Genomic DNA, 21,575 nt, shown 5'->3' with positions numbered 1-21,575 from the left:
GGAGACCAAAATCCACTGATTGTGGTAATGTGAAAGTATCTAAATTAACACAGAGCTGCCACATTCACATTAAGCAGAAACAATTGGTTCTTCTCTTGAAGTATGAAACAAAACCTTCATGCGAGTAAGAATAGTCCTTGAATAAATGTCCTATTCTTTATTGCACATGAGTAGACTCCATACACTTTGCAGAGTATACTGACCTATAAAGACTAGCTGATCCACCTCTCAAGAATATTGTCGGTGAATCACTTACCTCAAAAGTTGAGCTTTTTTTTTGATAGATGAGCATTTTTCGATAAATGAACCCAACCACCTGACGAAGGCTCTTGTAAGTCGAAACCGGTTGCAGGTTGGAGTCAACTCGTGTGTAACGAAGGGAATAGGATACCTATTGTGACTACTGGAGTCTACTAGTGTGTAATAAAGAATAGGACATTTATAGTCATTCAAGGACTATTCTTACTCACATGAAGGTTTTGTTTCATACTTCAAGAGAAGAACCAATTGTTTCTGCTTAATGTGAATGTGGCAGCTCTGTGTTTTGTTGATATGTGTATTTGTAATGTATACATTGAGTTAATTTAGATACTTTCACATTACCACAATCAGTGGATTTTGGTCTCCACAGTTTTAGGGGAACCCATTTTCCTTCTAGTGCTACCATTCTACACTTAGGTATCACTAAATCTTGTAAATGTGTCCAATAGTGTCATAGGACCTACTTTTCAACTTCTAAATGCAGTTATCTTCCATGGGCCATTGCACCATTCCTTAAGAGATAAGCCATTGATAGGCACAGATCACTTTTATAATCTGACCACCTTTTCTACTTCTGACATCTGGGTAGAAGGAAGTGTCTATGCAGTGCATGATGTCCATTCTCTCTTTATTGTACCTTGACCTTGGTTAGATTTAGTACTGCTAGCTCAACTCAGAACAAAGGAGGGAGAGCACACTATAGGTTGGTTGATTCAATCAAGGAAACCATGGCCCAGAAATTGCAAGATCTGACTAGGGCACTTGATAACTGGGGCTCTTGTAGTTTCCTTGTTGCATAAGGTCACCACAAGTTGATAGCAAACAAAAAAGCTCAACCTTTATCCAAATGTGATGAATTATAAGGAGTCTTGCTGGTGTGAGGAAGCCTGTTGATTCTATCCAATTTGGGCTGCCCCCCTTCCATGCTTACATGAAAAACCACTGATCTAGGGAAGATCAAAACATTTATTGCAAAGTATTTTGGGAGAATATTCAAGAAAGAAAATTCTTTGTTATGTTGCTGTTATTTGATCCCTTTAGTATGATTCTCATTGGGAGATTGTTTCTTCTTTCTGAAAAACTGTGACAATCAGGAATCATGTAATTAAAACCAAGCTACCATTATGGTAAAAATATCATGAACTGGCCATGTATGCCATCACTAAGGCAAGCAAGGTGAGGGCAATCATTCCTAATCACTAAGCATACATCAAGTGGTAAAGGTGATGTTATGATGTGAATCATTCAATCAAATATAGCTAAATCCTGACACGAAATTTGATTGCATGCTTTGGACAGGAGCCAAACATTTTGTTCATTTCAGGTAAGATATAAATCAAAATGAAGATGGTAGTCAAGAAATGCAATTGTGTTTAAGCAAACAGAAGCATACCAGTTTGGGAGAAATCACTTTCACATATCTCCAGTAGCACTATGGGACCACTTTGGTGATTCAAATTTCCGCAGTCAGGCTTCCACACTGCTTGACTTGACCCCACCTTCCTACCCATGTCCGACCTAAAGAGACCACGTTTGTTATTTTTCTTTTTGTGCTACAACTTCATGATCGGACAGTTTTAACATTTCCAACAAATGGCAGTGTTGTTGCAATTGTATAATTACAGCATACTGGCAATTTCCCCATGGCAGCGCAATTGCACACACATGACAAAAGAGATTTTTTTTTTAATGGAATATAGGAAAGCAATGTGACTTCGCCCTGCTTGATGGTAGGAAGAGGGAAAAGAAGAGAACTATGTCCATTTGAATATTCTGTACTCCGCCAGGATATTTAAAACGTAGAGGAATGAAATGATTGCACCCAAAACAATAGTTGGACAGCAGCAATATTGAAGCCATTGACAGTTGTTTCCATCAATGTAATGATACAATCTAATGATATTGGAAATGCAGTGCAACAATGGGAGAATCATGGCATGTGATAACGTAAGAACACAAATCTAATCCAGTACAATCAAGCAACAAACATATGATGAAGCCCTAAGACTTGGAAGGACAGTGATAAAGGAATTAGATGAGCTCAAGCGTAACAGCATGAAAGTCAGAGGCATCCATACTATAATAGCATGTAAAATCAACACATTTGAAATATGATGCTAGAGGGAGGGTACGATAGATATCATGGACCACCAAAAGGACAGACTGATGAGTCCAAGACCAGATCAAGCCCAAATTCAAAAACAAACTAATTGTACAGTAGAGTCTCGCTTATCCGACATAAATGGGCCGGCAGAATGTCAGCTAAACAAAAATGTTGGATAATACGGAGTCTCCTACTGTTACCAGTCCAACGTGGCACTAGACACCTAGAATACTAACAACAGGGACCCAAAGGGAATAGAGAGAGAGTTGGGGAGCACTACTTTAATTGAAGGGGTAATGCTGGATTAAAAGGGGGGTGTTGGATTAGACAGAATGTTGGATAAGCTTAGGTTGGATAAGCGAGACTCTACTGTACTTTGAAGGCAAAAGATGCCAAAGAAGGTGAGAGCAGTCCAGATAGATATAGATCAATCTCATAATTAAGTCAGAGTATTAATTTTATGTTATTGTAATTCTATCGTACCCTCCCCACAACAAGGCATCTTATAATAAATCTAAAGTCAGATACAATTAAACATTGATAACAGCCCACAAAAAAGAACTAGGTATCTTGGTTTTTTGGCCTGTTTCTGGGGTGGGTTGGGATGCTGATTCAGAAAACTGCATTGGATAGACTACATTCGCTCTAATGTTTTAGATATGGTTGAATTTATAATAGAAAGATGGTATCATAAATCGACAACATTAGCTGTAATGTTTTAGATATGGTTGAATTTATAATAAAAAGTTTGTATCATAAAAATGTTCTTTTGGTATGAACAAATTTGATTTTCATATAGCATACTTTTTATTTTCATGTATGATACTTTTCCTTCATGCTTAAATTATATTAATTTAAACACTACATTAAAATACTCTGATTTTTTATGGGTGAGCAGAGTAAAAAGTGTTATATGACATATGTTTTGTATCTCAAAAACTAGAGCGGATAGGAGGAAACTGGTGCCATTTTTTAAATTTTATTTTGGAATCAGATAAAATACACCCAGACACAGGTCTAACATTTGAGGCACCAAAATGTGTATTGGCCAATGTTCTGGGTATTTTAACAGGAAACTAAATCAAATTGCTCTGTAACCATTTATAAGATAGATAGATAGATAGATAGATAGATAGATAGATAGATAGAAAGATAGAATCACTGGGATGCCTTGGGAAAATACGTAAGCATTAGTTAAAGCTCTTGCGTGCTTCCTTGTGGTCTCTTCAACTTGTTATTGCTTGGCTGGACGGAGAAAGGATCCTAAAGAATTTGATTATTTAAGAAAGAAGGTTCTCAGCCCTAATATGATTAAACAAAATACCTAGTGTTGCCAGAATGGCATTGTGTAATAGTAAGGAGGGGGGGGGGGGGGGAGACTGAAGCACAATGGAAAAACCACTGGAAAGTTATGGAACGAACATACATCCCTCCATGAATGAGGCAGTGTGCGGATGCAATAAAAGCTTCCTATTTTCCTTGTAAATACTCTCAACATGGAAATAAACTGGATGGAGTCCTATTGTTTATTAAAGAGGAGATCTTCAAGATATCCCTGAGGATTTTAAGCAGAGCTGAAAGCTTTATTTCAAGTAGACATTGGACAACTAAAGAAGAAAATAAGTGAGAATCTTATAGAAGCAGTTTTTGTTTAACTGAAGGGAAGGCTCTGAGTGTGTCTCCCTGAGTAAATATTTGAGGTTATGGATTAACTAGTGTCCTCCAGGCTTGATGGCGGAAGAGTAGACAACTGATCCACCGGGAAAAAACAGTAAGTCTTTGGGAAGACAGTGGTGGTTTTAGGCCTAATTCTCCTTTTTAAAATCCTTAATATAAATTGAATGCAGCCAAAAGTGAAGAGAAGTAATAAAAACAGTGAAAAATATAATGATGGGAGAGCTGGTAAGAGAATCCTCACTGTATTTAAAAGTATATCATTATGTAGTATATTGTACTTTGAGAATACAACTGCGCATGACAGTCAGTTGACCTCCAATGTCTATTGGGTGGGGTAAAAACTTATATAAATATGCAGCCATGTGCATATAACATAGCAACGACACCAATAGCTAAACTCTACATGGGTTTCATCCATTTCATAAGCTCATGTAAACGAGCAGTTACAAATCTTGGAATGAGTTTCATTAAATCTTAATAAAAATAAACATTTTTAAAGGGTGTGAGAACATAAAATTTACTAATAACAAATTGTTCATTCTTGGTGGTTATTTCCTTAGGCGTACGACCTATTTTGCAATGTGGAGGCTAATTTCCCTTTTGGTGTTTTCATCTGCCTTCATAGCATCTAATGAGCATAAAACATCAGGTACAATCCTTATTTCTTGTATTACTTTTATCTAATAAATGCTACATCTTGTGAGTCATTGCATATTTAATGGTATAATATTAATATCATAAGTTCCGGGATCCAGTGTCTTTGTATATACATATTGAATAGATTATTCAGAAACTGCTGTTGGGAACAGTTTTTATTGACATAATAGAATTAAGAGTGTTGCTGCAACCCTCTCGTGTGAAAGGAGTGGAGTGCAATAATTATATTTATTTATCATTGCAAAATAATACTGAAGCTGCAAGGCCATTCAATGCTAATCAAGGTGGCCAGTTGCAACATTCACACTTGCCTACAACAGACAAGAGGTCTTTCCCCCACTCTGGACATTCCACAGATATATAAACCTCACTTGCTTAATTTCCAACAGTCTCACAACCTCTGAGGATGCCTGCCATAGATGTGAGTGAAATGTCAGGAGAGAATGCTTCTGAAACATGGCCATACAGCCTGGAAAACTCACAGCAACCTATTTTAGATCAGATATACAGAACAGATATCTTCGACATTACCACTATGGCCCACAACAATAATAATCGCTTTGGCATTATAGCCATAGATGTGGGTGAAACGTCAGGAGAGAATGCTTCTGGAACATGGCCATACAGCCCAGAAAATTCACAGCAACCCAAAGCACAATAATGGAAGCGTAGAGTTGGAAGAGACCTCGTGGGCCATCGAGTCCAACCCACTGTCAAGAAGCAGAAAAATCACATTCGAAGCACCCCTGACAGATGGCCATCCAGCCTCTGCTTAAAAACCTTCAAGGAAGGAACCTCCACCACACTCTGAGGCAGAAAATTCCACTGCTGAACAGCTCTCACAGTCAGGAAGTTCTTCCTAATATTCAGGTGGAATCTCACAAAAAATGCTGTTTGTTGCGAGGCAAAATTCTTCCTTTGACATTTAACATAGCAACGGCACCAATAGCTAAACTCTACATGGGTTTTATCCATTTCAGAGTTCAGTGAGTCTAGGTATTTAGTCTTTTAAAACCTGTCCCCTGATCCTAGTGGCTCCATTTATACCCCATCTGAAAAAGGTCTTTGCGGGTAGCTTAGTGATACCTCTAATAGCCGATATGAATGTTTCCCCTTTCCCAAAAGTCTTTTACAGCAGCCAAGAGGCAAACCAAGTGCTAAAGATCCAGAAGCGAGCCAATACTTTCTTAGAAGAATTAAAGCCAGGCTCATTGGAGCGGGAATGCGTGGAGGAACACTGTGATTTTGAGGAAGCCCGTGAGATATTTGAAAGTCATGAAGCCACTGTAAGTTATTGTGGAAGATGGGGGGAGGGGGGGGAGCGGAGTCACAGTTCATTCCAGTACATTCCCTACACTGGGAGCCCCCGGTGGCACAGTGGGTTAAAGCACTGTGCCGGCAGGACTGAAGACCGACAGGTCGCAGGTTCGAATCCGGGGAGAGGCGGATGAGCTCCCTCTATTAGCTCCAGCTCCTCATGCGGGGACATGAGAGAAGCCTCCCACAAAGATGATAAAACATCAATAATCATCCAGGCATCCCCTGGGCAACGTCCTTGCAAACGGCCAATTCTCTCACAACAGGAGCGGTTGCTCCTGACACGACAAAAAAAAAATCCCTACATAAAGCAACTGGTCAAACAGCTACATAAAGCAACTGGTCAAACATCTACATAAAGCAACTGGTCAAACATCTACTTCCAGCATTTGGTTGGAAGAGTGGGGGACACCCTGCTGTAGATGGCTTGCATACTTTCTTACATGAACCCTTGTTCGATGGCCTTCCAAGTGTCTTGATGGTACATACGTGGATGATTGTGGAGCGCTTTTCTTGATCCGCATGTTTTTCAACAGTGAGGGCATTGGCTTCCAGATGAAAGGTGGTCCTGGTCAGGGTTGGCTTGATGCACCTCTCTCCTGGCACATTTCCCCTTTTCACCCTCCATTCATGCCTCTTTGAATTCCACATCACTGCTGGTTACAGCTGACCTCCAGTTTGAGCGCTCAAAGGTCAGGACTTCCTGATGTCTATGCCACAGTTTTTAAGGGTATCTTTAAGCTCATCTTTAAATCCTGCTGTGGATGCCCCGCCATCTCTTAGAATCAGATTTCAATGGCAATGTATCTGTTGGTCTTCTCAAGGAGCATGCTGCTAAATTACCATCCAAAACTTGCCACCCAAGGAGTTTCTTGGATTACTTATTTGGATGGGATGACCCTGAGGTTGGCTGGTTGATAACAGTATATAATGCACAATGGTTGAATGGCAATGACACATCCAACTAGTAACTCAATTCACAGTTATTGCCCATTAAGAATTTGTCTATTTTCAAATAAAATTCAAAGCTTACAATCTTCAAAGCTCTACATATCTCAAGACTAGACTTCCATATAAGCCTTATGAAACCTCTAAAAAAAGTTAGGGGGTGTCCTGCTCTTGGTTCCACAGCAGTCACGGGCATGTCTCCAGGGAAGTCCTTTCCTCAGAAGACGGCTGGTTCCTTGTCTGGTGGCCTTCCATAGACAGGCTATTTTTTTTCTCCAGACATATATTTGAAAACAGACTTTTTATAGCAAAGGTGGAAAAAGTGTACATATTGCTTCCATGTAGACCCTGGAATCCGAAAGTCTGTTAGGAATTGCGCGAGTTGTAGTCCAAAACACCTGGAGGGCCAAAGTTTGCCCATGCCCATGCTAGGTATGTGTTATCAATGTATCATCTATATCTTATATTTGCTTTAGGACTTTGCTACATTAGGAGTGTGTACTAGAACTCTGTAGTAGAGAAGGCCTTTTACAAAGTACAACTCCCATTATTCCATGGGTAAAGCCATGGCATTTAAAATGGCTTAAAAGTGCTATAACTTTTTAAAATGTTTTTTTTAATTTGAAATAATGTTTACCTTCTATACCCAAAAGTGGTTTGGCACATTGTGGGAAGAGTCTTGTTTTCAATTTTAACTAAGATTGTGTTTCTTCACAGTTAAGTTTTTGGACAAAATATTTTGGTAAGTAAATTTATGTTCTGTCATTCTTTGAAATGCTGATACTTCTATACCTTCTCTCTCCTTTCACCAATCAGATGTTGTGCTTATAGGGAAAAATTAACAGATTGTTACTATGATCTGTATTACACAGTGTAGGTAGGCAGAAGGTGTGAAAGCTGGCAAGGTCTTCTCCTACTTTTTTAGCCATAGCAGCAACAAAATTATTTATTTATTTATTTACTTACTTACTTAATGTATATTCCGCCTATCTCACCCCACAGGGGACTCAGGGCGGATTACAATTCACATATACATGGCAAACATCCAATGCCATTAGACATACAACATCTATAGACAGACACAGAGGCAATTTAACATTCCAGCTTTGCCGGCTTCATAAGAGTATGCTCAATTCTGGCCACAGAGGGAGCGTCCAGTTCACTGTCTACTTGTGTCACCGAGTCCTTTGATAGAGTACTTCCTCATTCTTCCGCATGCTCCTGGAAGGTTTTATGGAGTCATAAATTAGTTAAATTAGCCACCCTGCATATAGCAGTACCTAAATTTCCTACTTGAGAGAGGCAACTATCTTTCGGGTTGCATAGGTTACAGCAAGCTAGACTATTAATGGTCGGCTGGCTTCGAACTTATAACCTCTCGGTCAGTAGTGATTTAATGCAGCTGGCTACCAACTAATGCGCCACAGCCCCTCTGCTACAACTTCCACAATCCACAGTACCATAAAGGAGTGCCAAGCGGCATTAATTCTACAGTATAGATGTACCTTTTGATTCCTGTAAATTTGATTCAAGGTTGCGTTCTAAAGTTCTTCATTATCTCAAGCAACTCTCTGTTTCAGGGCTACTACTTCTGTTAATTTTGAGTGCATGAAGGAATTTAAGTACAATAAGGAGTGTTTCCAAAAATTATGTTTGCTCCCAAATGCCCCCCCCCCCAAAAAAAAAGAAACTCCTCAGCAGCTAAGAGTACAAAGAAAATGTGTAGTTACTGGGTTGCTGTGAGTTTTCTGGGCTGGATGGCCATGTTCCAAAAGAATTCTCTCCTGATGTTTCACCCACATCTATGACAGGCATCCTCTGAGGATGCCTGCCATAGATGTGGTGAAACATCAGGACAGAATCCTTCTGGAACATGGCCATCCAGCCCAGAAAACTCATAGCAACCTAATTATTCTGGCTAATAAAGCCTTCAACAACACAATGCGTAGTTAATTTTTCTCTTACACATATGGCAAATGATCTTGGCTAACTTGCAAATGTGTTTTCAGATGGAGACATGTGTGAATCCGTCCCATGTTCCAACGGAGTCTGTCAGGATGGCATCGGCCGATACGACTGCATTTGTAACAAAGGCTGGGAGGGGCAGCTGTGCCAAAATGGTAACGCTGTTCTCAATTATTGTGGTGCCATGGGGTGAGAGTTTTTAATGTCGCTTCAAGATCAGATGGAGACTACTTAAAGATAAACACTCTGCTCCATTTGTTTAAAGCTCTAGGAAAATTCAGCCATTGGAAAATATAATCAATTTCCATCATGAGAAGACTATGGGGATACAGGAGAGTTAACCTGTCCCTGGGAAATGGATTGGAGAGTGAGGAAACACCATACTGCTAACGCCAATTATAATTAACATCACACTGGCTCCAATCCAGCACTAGTAGCAAATGAACTTGTTCTCAGTCTTGGTTCTTCACTGCCCTATATCCCAGGATCTGATACCAGACTATTTTGATTTGAACTGGATTATGTGAGTCTATGTTGTCAGATAATCTGTGATTAGATCCTGGGGTATAGATCCATTTAAGAGATATTGAGTAAATTTGTTGTACTCACTAAAATGCCAAAGGGATTATGATTGTTGAAGGCCATAGTGGTAATGTCAAATATTTCTGTTCTGTATATCTGATGTAAAACAGGTTGCAGTGAGGTTTCCGGGATGTATGGCCATGTTCCAGAAACATTCTCTCCTTTGTCTCACCCTGGTCATTCCACAGATATATAAACCCCTTTTCCCCAGTTCCAACAGACCTCACTACCTCTGAGGATGCTTGCCATAGATGCAGGCGAAACGTCAGGAGAGAATGCCTCTAGACTATGGCCATATAGCCCGAAAAAACCTACAACAACCCATTCTCTCTTGACATTTCGCTTAAATCTATGGCAGGCATCCTCAGAGGTTGTGAAGTCTGTTGGAAACTAGGCATGTGAATGTTGCAATTGGCCACCTTGATTAGCATTGAATAACTTTGTGGGGGCCAACTGAAACATTCACACTTGCCTCCAACAGGAAAGAGTTCTCTCTCCCACTCTGGACCTTACACATATATATAAACCTCACTTGCCTAGTTTCTAACAGACTTCACAACCTCTGAGGATGCCTGCCATGGATTTAGGCGAAATGTCAGGAGAGAATGCTTCTGGAACATGGCCAAACTCACTGCAACTCAGTGGTTCTGGCCATAAAAGCCTTTGACAACACATTGATCTAAAATGCACTGACAAACTATATTTGAAGACTTATATGACCTATTATTCCATTTAGTGTGCATCTTGCATCCAACGCAGAGAACCGAGTCATTTATGTGAGGCATTTTTTCAAACCAAATATGTTTGGGATTTTAGATTTTTTTTCCTAGGTTTTTCCTATATATACATAATGAGATATCTTAGAGATGAGACTTAAGCCTAAACATAAAATTAATGTTAAACCAGAAAACTAAAATCTCCTTATCTCAGCCACCCATGTGGACCATTTTGTATTTCAGAATTTGGGATCAGGGATGCTCAACAAGTAAGATGCCATAATAGACCTAAGGGACAAGTGGAGGAGTAAGGCAGGCCTTCAGATGCAGCCTTTTCTGCACAGCTTTAAAGAAGTTGTATGTTTTGAATGGATTGCTAGGGGATATTATTTTGCCCATTTTCATTCTCTGTGCTATTTCTTTTGCTGCCCAGAGGTCATGTATGACAACTGTTCCATTGACAATGGGGGATGTGAACATTTTTGTAATGAGGTCCAAACAAGCAATGAGAAATACCGTTACTGTAGCTGCGCTTCAGGATACCGACGGTCTAATAATCATACCTCTTGTGAACCTGATGGTAAGAAAAGCAGGGCCAAAGGCTGAGACGAACCTTGACTTTTATTTGAGGCTTTTCACAAAAGAAGTATCAACGTTATACTATAGTACAGTTACAGTGTTCCCTCGCTTATCGCAGGTGTTACGTTCCAGGACCACCTGCAAAATGTGAAAATCCGCGAAGTAGGGATGCTATATATGTATATTGTGTTCCGAGGGTGAGGCAGAAGTGAGGAGAGATTTAAAGGCACCACACACTTTTTTTTCTAGCTATCTCTGCTTTGCTTTGCAATCTCTCTTGATTGGCTGCCTCTCTCCCTTCCACACTCCATCGTTGCCAGGAGGTGGGATTAGAACATCGCTCTGGGTCAGCAACCATTCATAAACTGGGAGGCAAAAACCCGCGAAACAGCGAGTCCGCAAAAAGCGAACCGCGAAGTAGAGAGGGAACACTGCACCACATTGTGATTCTTTCCCTAAGGCTAGCTTAAACAGTTCTGGCCTGACTTACCTGTCCGAACGCATCTCCCCTTATGAACCATCAAGGACCGGGGAGGCCCTGCTCTCAGTCCTGCCTTCGTCACAAGTATGTCTGGCGGGGACGAGAGACAGGGCCTTCTCAGCGGTGGCCCCTAGGCTATGGAATGCCCCCCCTGGGAAGAATAGATCTGCTCCCTCCCTCCCTCTTAACGTTTCGGAGGCAAGTTAAAACATGGCTATTGGGGCAAGTGTTTACAAATGCAGAGTAATTGATATAGGAAATCTAACAACTTGACGATGAAACTGGACAATGCTTGATAATAAGGAGATGCTGGTGATGTTGTTTTTTATTGCCTTTGTTGTGTTTTATACTGTTTTAATGTTTTAATCTGTATTATGATATTATGTATACTGTTTTGTTGGAAACCGCCTTGAGTCGCCGATAGGCTGAGAAAGGCAGTATACAAATACAGTAAATAAATAAATAAATAAATAATATAGGCTGAGAAAGCATGACTTGCCCGAAGTCACTCAGTGGGCCTCCATGGCCTCTAAGGTCAAACCCAGTGGTCTCAAAAGTCCTGGTACAATACTCAAACCACTGTACCACATTGGCTTCCTATAACATGACTACTTCTTTTAGAGGTGGCCTTCTCTCTTCATGATTATTTATTTATTATTTATTTACATTTCTATCCCACCTTTCACTACCTCTGAGGGGACCCAAGGCAGCTTACACTTAGGCAACTATTCGATGCCTTCAAAATCAATATATAATTAAAAACATTTATAAAATACATTAAAACATATAAAATATATTAAAACATATAAAACAATGCCTTCGCTGTTAACCACATTATTCAAAGTCATAGTCATTGCACATAATTCCATATTTATCTATTGCACAAGATCTATTTCAAAAGATCGTATTTATCTATTGCACAAAGGCTTGATCAAAAAGCCACATTTTTACTTTCTTATACAAGTTCAGGTGGGGTGGCTTGTTTAATATCCCTAGGGAAGGAATTCCACAGCTGAGGGGCCACCACTGAGAAGGCCCTGTCTCTTGTTCCCACCAGTCACATAAAGGCCATGTTCTGTTGTCTTTGCCATGAAGCAGATATGTTAATACTATTAAGGACCCTAAATAGTGAAAATCTATCCTCTTAGGCCCCATCCCCACTTTCATATAAAATCCAGATTATCTGCTTTGAACTGGATTATATGACAGTATAGACTCATATCCAGTTCAAATCAGAGAATCTGAATTATATGGCCCCAGGCTGGATCGACATTGCTCTATATCCCAGGATTATGATTTCAGATTATCTGATTTGAACTGGATTATATGAGTCTACACTGGGATAAGCAGATTATCTGGGATCAGGGCCAGTGTAGATCCAGCCTCTGATTCAACCTTTTCTGATATAGTGGTTTGAATGTTGGACTATGATTCTGAAGACCAGAATTCAAATCCCTGCACTGAGCAACCTAAGGCAAGTCTTGCTCTCTCCGCCTCAGAAGAAGGCAAAGGCAAATACCCTCTGAACTAATTGTTTACAGGAGACTCCGTGATATGGTCACCATAATTTGGGAACAACTTGGAACAAAAACCAAAAGGGGTAAAAACATAACGTTTCCCCACTTGTAATGGTGTCTATCTAATATTCACTCATTCATATTTATTTATATATGCCTGCTTTAAAAGACAATTTAATGGTATTCCTAAAAATTAACTATAAAAAATAACATTTGTGGGATTTCTCTAAACTTGAGCTGATAAAAAACTGGAAATAAGACAGGTTGCAGAATTCATGGCATTTTCAGCAGAAATCTAAATATAAAATAGTTTTGAATGATTTCATTAAAATTATGTAATGTTTATTCATATATTTGGAGAAATTTTATTTATTTGATGTAAACTGAAGAGCAGCTTAGTCTTTGGACCTATGAAGTACAATGTGGACTAGGATTCTGGGAGAGCAGGGTTCAAATCCTCAGCCGTGGAAACTCACTGGGTGACCTTGGACAACGCTAAGAGGAAGGCAGTGGCAAAAACCCCTGAGTAAATATTGCAAAGAAAATCGTATGATAAGTCAAGTTGACTTGGAGACACATAACAACAATAACAAAAGTCATAGAAATGGAATAGGCCTTGCTATATAAAAACTCATTGTGTTGCTGTGAGTTTTGCGGGCTGTTTGGTCATGTTCCAGAAGCATTATCTCCTGACATTTCACCCACATCTATGGCAGGCATCCTCAGAGTTTGTGAGCCAAGCTTTGAAGCTAAAAGGCTATTCAAAGCTAATCAAGGTGATCAATTGCAACATTCACACGTGCCTCAAACAGACAAGAGTTCTTTCTCCCACCTTGGATATTCCACAGATATATAAACCCCACTTGCATAGTCTTCAATAAACCTCACAACTTCTGAGGATGCCTGCCATAGATATGGGTGGTTGTTTGTTTGTTTTTTTCATGTCAGGAGCGACTTGAAAAACTGCAAGTCGTTTCTAGTGTGAGGGAATTGGCTGTCTGCAAGGACATTGCTCAGGAGACGCCCGGATGTTTTGATGCTTTATCATCCTTGTGGGAGGTTTCTCTCATGTCCCCGCATAGGAAGCTGGGGCTGACAGAGGGAACTCATCCGCACTCTCCCCAGATTTGAACCAGACGTTCTTCAGTCCTGTCGACACAAGGGTTTAACCCACTGTGCCACCGGGGGGGGGGGGGGGGTCCTATAGATATGGATGAAATGTCAAGAGAGAATGCTTCTGGAACATAGCCATACAGTCCGGAAAACTCACAGCACCCCAGTGATTCCGGCCATGAAAACCTTTGACAACAAAACTTGTTGTCTTTTTTCTCCCTTCCAGTGGAGTTTCCTTGTGGAAGAGTTGTCGAAAATAAAGCAAAAATTGCTAAAGTAATTGGAGGTAGACCTGGAAGAAAAGGAGATAGCCCTTGGCAGGTAAAGACTTATGACACACTCACCCAAACTGAAAAATAACTTCCACTGAAATGATTTCCCTTTTGCCAAGTATTAGCAGAAAACAAATCCTTCTATTTCAGACTTTCATGGCTAAATAATATGCTGAAATATTCTAAGCAGAAGACAAGGTTGTTCACTTACAGATAAATACATTTGGTTTCACATACTGCAGTGCATACATACCAGTTATCCCCACTGATGAAGGAAGTCTGTATTTTTGTACATGTTTCCAGTGGAGTGACACAGCCAAGTTCAGAGCACAAAGCCCCAGGATTATTTTATAAGTATGGATCATGATGTCATCTGTGATCCCCTGTTCCTTTTTGGGTTTAGTTCCAATCCACACAGCAGCTACAGGGAAAACTGATCCCAGCAATAGTGTGCTGTTGTAAGTTGTGCTTATTGTAATTCAAAGCATTTGGGGTTGACTTAGGGCACATTTACATGGGGAGGAACCTCCGGGGCTGGTGTGGACATGCCAGCCTGAATGGCAGCTTCATTGGAAGCGGGAAAGAGAAATGGCCCACCACTGAATTTCATGGGCACCCTTGCAAACATTAGCAATGGCACCCCAGAATGGCTAGAGCACTTTGTGGCTTCATGGCCACTACAACAACAGGACCACTAAGGTAGGTGCCATCCCCCTGTCCCTGTGACATGGAGCTTAAAGAAAGCAGAATGGACATGTAAACAATAGGGACAACTGTGATTCAGGATCAACCCAACCATTTACACATCCCTGAAGTGCAGAATTGCTCCAAAGAATTGGGAAAACTTCAGAACATCCCCCAACTTTGGCTAATGTGGGGGAAAGTGCCTTTAAGCGACCTTGTTCTGCATCATGTGGATGCCACTAGGCCAGTTCTCATCCACCTCACTTTATAGTGCTCATTAACTTGAGATATTTTTTTTTAAAAGCACCCTATTCTTGTTGGCGTACAAAGCTGCTAGATCACTTTTTCTTGTTGTTAATATAGATCAAAACAGCTGCCTGCATTTTTGAACTCTACTTGGAGATTTCACTTCAAGGACTATATCACTGAGTATAATTACGATCTCTTAAGTCCCATGCTAATATAATGTAAACATCATCTATATCTTGCTGCCAGCTGCAAGACCATCTCAGAATTACAGTTTGGTCCTGGATTCTGCATCCATGGATTCAATCCTCAATGGCTTCCAAATATTCCAAAGCTTGATTTTTTCCCCATTTTATATAAGGGACATCATTGCACTGCATATACCATTATTGTATATAATGGTAATTGATTTTGGTATTTATAGGGAGTCATGGAATAAAATCCCAGCATATGCCCCCCATATATATATATATATATATATATATATATATTGGAGCCCCAGGTGGCGCAGTGGATTAAACCACTGAGCCGCTGAGCTTGTGACCGAAAGGTCGCAGGTTTGAATCGGGGGTGCGGTATGAGCTTCCGCTATCAGCCCCAGCTTCTGCCAGCCTAGCAGTTTGAAAATATGCGAATGTGAGTAGATCAATTGATACCGCTATGGCAAGAAGGTAATGGCGCTCCATGCAGTCATACTGGCCACATGACCTTGGAGGTGTCTACGAACAATGCCGGCTCTTCAGCTTAGAAATGGAGATGAGGACCGACCCCCAGAGTCAGACACGACTAGATTTAATGTCAGGAGACAACCTTTACCTATACCTATACCTCTCTCTCTATACACACACACACACACATCTATCTATCTATCTATCTATCTATCTATCTATCTATCTATCTATCTATCTATCTATCGTGTCAAAAACATTGCATAGAATGTTGTAAAGCAATGCTTTTGGGTTGGAAAGATTAGCCGTTTACAAGAACATTGTCTAGGTGACGCCCAACTGTATTTACTCGGTCTTTGAGGAGGCTCTTTCCGTGCCCCCCCCCCCCCAAGAATATGCCTAGATACTATACTTACATACAATGGAGTTTTCAGCATAGTTCCATGTTTTTCAAATGCTTCTGCTCCCTATTAATATCAATCATCTTAACAATGGGTTTGGGAATCTGTAACCCGACAGTTCACCTCTATTTGAACCCATGTGGGCAATAGGAATATAGTGGAAACACTATTTGGCTCAAAGTTTAAATAAGTTAACACAACAGCATACTGATTGTTGTAAGAAACAAAATAGAACATTGCCCAAAGGCTAATAAGGACTTCTTTTAGAATGAGCAGACCTTGACTGAAATATAAACCAAAGCAGAGACATTGTATTGGAAAGTCCATAATCTGTTGGAAATTCCAGTGCACCATAACCTTATTGCAAAGGTAAAATGATGTCACTTCTGTTTAGCAAATGTGAATCTCTATGAACATAGAGACCACCTGAAAACCACTAGTCAAAAGAATGGTGTGACCGTGTTAGAAGTCAAACCTTAAGACAAGTGATATTCGTAAAGTATTACTGTAATAGCACACAGGTAGCTCAGCTGTTAAACTGAGGGACCATGTCTTTAAACGCCCAAGGATAAAGAAAGGCCACTACAAAAATATATCTGGTTAGGGGAGGATGGTTGTTTGAAGTAGAATTTGGAGTTGTAATTTGCTATTGCCCAAAAAGATATACACTCCCTAAAAAGCCTCTTATTTAAAACATGTACTCAGGAGACAAAACAAAGTACTGTATATACTCGAGTATAAGCCTAGTTTTTCAGACGTTTTTAGGCTGAAAAGGTCTCTCTCGGCTTATACTCGAGTCAAGGTTATTTATTATTTTACTCTGTTATAAATGCATAATAAATGTATTATTATTTTAATATACATGTGTTATTGTAATAATTTTATGCTTATGTTGTTTTGTTAATTTTATGTTATGCTGTTTACTTTGTATGTTTCGGTGATGTTATTTGGAAACCGTTCTGAGTCCCTCTAGGGGAGACAGAGCGTATATAAGTAAAGTTTTATTAATAATAATATTATATTTATTATTTTACTCTATTATTATTATTATATTTCATTTCCATTATTTTACTTGATTATTATAAATACTATCACCTTTATTGGAAGGTAATAATCCTATTTGGAAGGATACGCAAGCAAATTTACATTTAAGAAGGTCAGAATGGTTTAATCAGAGTTGAGCAATCTTATCTTAAATGACAGTTTTATATAAATATTCAAAAACATTTAACCTACTGATGGCTCAATTAATGGAATTTTATAGGTATCTATTTTTATTTTGAAATTTACCATTAGTTGCTGCATTTCCCACCCTTGGCTTATACTCGAGTCAATCCATTTTCCTAGTTTTTTGTGGTAAAATTAGGTGGCTCGGCTTTTATTCAGGTCGGCGTATACTTGAGTATATACGGTAGTCTTCTTTGAAAAATAACATATCTTGTTTACTAACAAACTTGTTGGTTCATATTCACCATACAGGGATATTGTCTTGAAATGTCTTTAAGCATATCTGTACTTACTAAAATCCTTAAGCACACACATCCACCTCCAAATAGAACCAAAGTTATCTCATTGAAGTCCATAAGCATACATCTACCTTATTGAAGCCCAAAAGCAAACTGAACACATGCTCAGTACAATCACATCTATATCACCTCCCAAGAGACAAGTCAAACTGACAAATCAACATACACATAGAATGCAGGCTAACAACTGTCAGTGGCATAGACTGCACAGCAAGGCGAGGAGCATGATCATCACAGTCACCTTTAGGCTATAAACTACTTTATTTACAGCTATACACAGTAGCACATCGTAAAACTGCTTCCTCTCTGTCCAGTAGCTACTTCGGGAACACAAAGAACACACTGTTATCAGTACTAGTCCACACCTCCTGCATTCCAGAGTGACATATGACATAGGACGTATGATGCTGCGTCCATTGCTCTATACACTTTGATTTATGACCTCTCTAGGAATGCCGTTCCCTCCATGGTACAGTTAACTCTTTCCACACAGGAAATACTCTCCTCACATAGCATTGCATTTTAAACATACAATTATATACATTAACAAACAGTTAGTGGAGGCTTGGAAGGTTGCGATTTCCAACACATTGGACATTCAGTTCAGAGATCTTGAACATTTTGGCCGATATTGGATAAATATATTTCATTTTGCAGAAAGAGCTTTCAGAGCATAAAAAGAATGCAATTTCTACCACCATCAAGAGTTCCTGTGGCCCTACTGTGGGAAGCAGGGTTCTCAGAATATTCTTTCCAATGCCCCCCTTTAAAATAAATATCATTTGATACTGATCAGCAACTAAGGCTGTATCAGATGCTGGTTGTAGACAAGCAACACTGAACGTACACTGTGAATGATATGTAAATAAAGTCCGAAACCTTCTTCCTACCTTCCTTTCCATTGTAGGTTATGCTGAGTGACAGTAGAGGCGAGTTTAAGTGTGGTGGTGTTCTCATCAACCCTGCCTGGGTTCTGACAGCTGCTCATTGTGTGGCGAGAGAACAGAGAATCAGGCTGAAATTTGGTAAGAAAATCAACACGACCGCATTCCTTCTTAATACTTTGCACCTCAGCCAGTGCCCTTAATTGCCAGGATAAGGCAGGGATTCTGTTGTTATGCCTACTATCCAATGGTCTTTATTTTTAAAAAAAGTATTTCTGAGCTGGGATACAATAGAAACATCAGCAGGGAAGATCTGGCGTAAGTTAATTTAAGTATGAGCACTTTTGCTAGAATGTTTTCCTTCACTGTAAGGCATGCAACTACTGCAGTAATATTGAGAGACCTTCCTTATGGAGATAGTTTATGCCTTACACATCTGTATACTCATTCAAAGTCTTGTTCTGATATTTCCAAAGAAGGCATAAGGTCAACCAATCATCTGATTCCTGAATTCCATGAATCTTTAAATTCCATCTGTGATTTCCATTTTCCAGATCATTCATTTTAAGATGTTGTTTTGTTATTTAAGATGTCTGCTTGATTCTCATGTCTAGGACTTCACTTGTTGCTTAATTTATTTATGCCGGACAGCTTTGTCGTCAGAGAAGAAACTGATTCTTGTAATGGTTTACTGTTAGAAGAATCCGTTTCTTCTCTGACTACAAAGAAGTGGACCATTATTTAGCAAGGACCTGGTGATGTCCTTGAACCCAGGCTGTCATATCCCTAATTTTATTGGGTTGTTTCTTCAGTGGCTGCTGTTGTGAAATCTTACCTTCTATTAGTTTTGCTGATTTTGCTGCTATTGTCGAAGGCTTTCATGGCCGGAATCACAAGGTTGCTGTATGTTTTTTGGGCTATATGGCCATGTTCCAGAAGTATTCTCTCCTAACATTTCGCCTGCATCTATGGTGATCTCACAACCTCTGGTGACTTCACAACCTCTGAGGATGCCTGCCATAGATGCAGGTGAAATGTGAGGGGAGAATGCTTCTGGAACATGGCCACACAACTGGAAAAACTTACAACAACCCTTTGCTGCTATTGTTTAACAATTTTAGACGAAGATGGATTGTCTTTTCTTCCAAAATAACCAGCAGGATTTTTTTCTTTGGAAAAAGAAAGTACACTTTACCAGAAAAAAAATGCAGAATGGTATGTTGGACCATGCAAGAAATCATTTTGTGTGTGTCAGCTGTAAAATAAGAGGCACAAACTGATTGGTCAGACTACACCCAAAGAGCTGGTTGAGCCTGAGACTTTTGGATTTGTTACATTTTTATTCAGGCTTAAGCTATTCAGTGCTTGCAGAGAGAGAAGCAGAGAGAGACAGAGTTTGAAGTGTGCTCTTGTATCATGAGCTGCTGAAGGAGTTTATCCACATGAACAAAGAAAGACAATAGTAAATCCCTCATAAAATGACATTATGTGAGTCAATGCAACTGATCACATGATTGTAAATATGTTTTTCTGAATTTCGAAGAGTAAACTGCTTGTTCTTTACTGTTCATCTGCGTGGCATATTTTCTTTCTCCAGCAAGGCAGTATGTGGGCTGATCAAACGTTAATTACACGTGGTTTATTTTACATTATGCCACATAATTTAGCATATTTGGATACTGGTTTTCACTTAATGTTTTATGCCTGGATACAGGAACTCTCAATTCAGGTAACCATGCCTGTTGAATAACTCCAACCATCCCTATAAGTAGTTATTTCCAATATTTCACCTCCAAGGTTTGCATAAGGCAGGCCTGCACAACTTGCGGCCCTCCAGGTGTTTGGTGTTTGGGCCTTCAAATCCCAAAAACTTTAACCAGATGCTCCAATGGCCAGGAATTCTGAAGTCCAAAACACCTGAAGGGCCGCAGGTTGTGCAGGCCTGGTTTAAGGGTTCTTTTAATTTTTTTGAGAGAAGTGAGTTTGGCTTAGATAACAGGAGTCAATACCCTTTCCCTGTTTTTTCCCCTTGTCCTCACAGGTAAATATCATCGTCGGAAACCAGATGATAGTGAGCGGATCATTGATGTTGACAAGCGATTGCTGCATGAAAATTATTCTGTGGCCACCTCTGACAATGACATTGCCTTGTTGCACTTAGCGCACCCCGTCATTGTCAGCAAGTACATTGTGCCCATTTGCCTGCCTTCCAAGAACCTGGCAGAACAGGAGTTGATGAAAGAAGGGGCGCAAACCGTGGTGACGGGATGGGGCAGCCAGAGCACAGACACCAGCAAGAATTACTCCCATGTTCTTCATTATATTGAAATCCCTTTGGCATCACGGAACGACTGTGTGAATGCTATGTCGAATCATGTCTCTGAGAACATGCTCTGTGCAGGAAAACCGGGAGATACACGGGATTCTTGCCATGCAGACAGCGGTGGGCCCATGGTCACAAAGTTCAGGGATACCTGGTTCTTAATTGGACTCGTGAGTTGGGGAGAGGGCTGTGGGAATCCTGAAAACTTTGGAATCTACACTAAAGTCAGCTCCTATCTTGACTGGATCAGCCAGCAAATAAAAACTTAAGATTTTTCTATAGGACATTAAAGAACAAATATAAAAATAGGGATTTATTTACCAATCAACAAAACAGATATTGAGTTTCCAATAAATACAAAATATACAAAATGAGTATGTGCTGTGTGTTCTGTTTTTATAAATCAGTTTCCCCACCTTGTACACAGAGGTACCTTGAAAGAAGACGATAAATCATGAAGGAAAACCTATCTGCTTCCTTCTTCCCCTGATTTTTGAATTAAGCAAACTTTGATCTGTGCCACCAAAACCATTCTTTTGATAAGCAAGAGTTTATTCTCAGAGCTAGGAAGTAACTAACAGTAAGCAGTGTTGCTGAATAAGTTCCTGAAGGAGTGGCTGTTAATAAACATCAAAGGTAATGTAATGAGCAAGA

General features: G+C 39.8%; 1 protein-coding gene across 1 annotated transcript; it reads left to right on the top strand.

Annotated features, from left to right (window-relative positions):
- The first annotated feature begins 4,035 nt into the window (after positions 1-4,035).
- LOC132770803 (vitamin K-dependent protein C-like) lies at positions 4,036-21,575 on the top strand. The gene is made up of 9 exons (XM_060768128.2): positions 4,036-4,136; positions 4,603-4,691; positions 5,825-5,985; positions 7,682-7,706; positions 8,974-9,084; positions 10,661-10,807; positions 14,144-14,238; positions 18,622-18,739; positions 20,640-21,575. The coding sequence occupies exons 2-9, from the start codon at positions 4,622-4,624 to the stop codon at positions 21,188-21,190; spliced, it is 1,278 nt and encodes a 425-aa protein (XP_060624111.2). The 5' UTR covers positions 4,036-4,136; positions 4,603-4,621; the 3' UTR covers positions 21,191-21,575.

The sequence above is a fragment of the Anolis sagrei genome, chromosome 3, assembly GCF_037176765.1.
Source record: "Anolis sagrei isolate rAnoSag1 chromosome 3, rAnoSag1.mat, whole genome shotgun sequence".
Lineage (NCBI taxonomy): Eukaryota > Metazoa > Chordata > Lepidosauria > Squamata > Dactyloidae > Anolis > Anolis sagrei.
The sequence above is the reverse complement of the archived record's forward strand: the minus strand, read 5'-3'. Positions and strand labels throughout refer to the sequence as shown.

What these genes read in the sequence shown, in the direction of transcription:
- LOC132770803 (XM_060768128.2), top strand. Translation starts at nt 4,622, where the DNA reads ATGTGGAGGCTAATTTCCCTTTTGGTGTTTTCATCTGCCTTCATAGCA. An exon ending in TAATGAGCATAAAACATCAG is followed by an intron (nt 4,692 to 5,824) that starts GTACAATCCTTA and finishes CTTTCCCAAAAG; the next exon opens with TCTTTTACAGCAGCCAAGAG. An exon ending in TTTTTGGACAAAATATTTTG is followed by an intron (nt 7,707 to 8,973) that starts GTAAGTAAATTT and finishes ATGTGTTTTCAG; the next exon opens with ATGGAGACATGTGTGAATCC.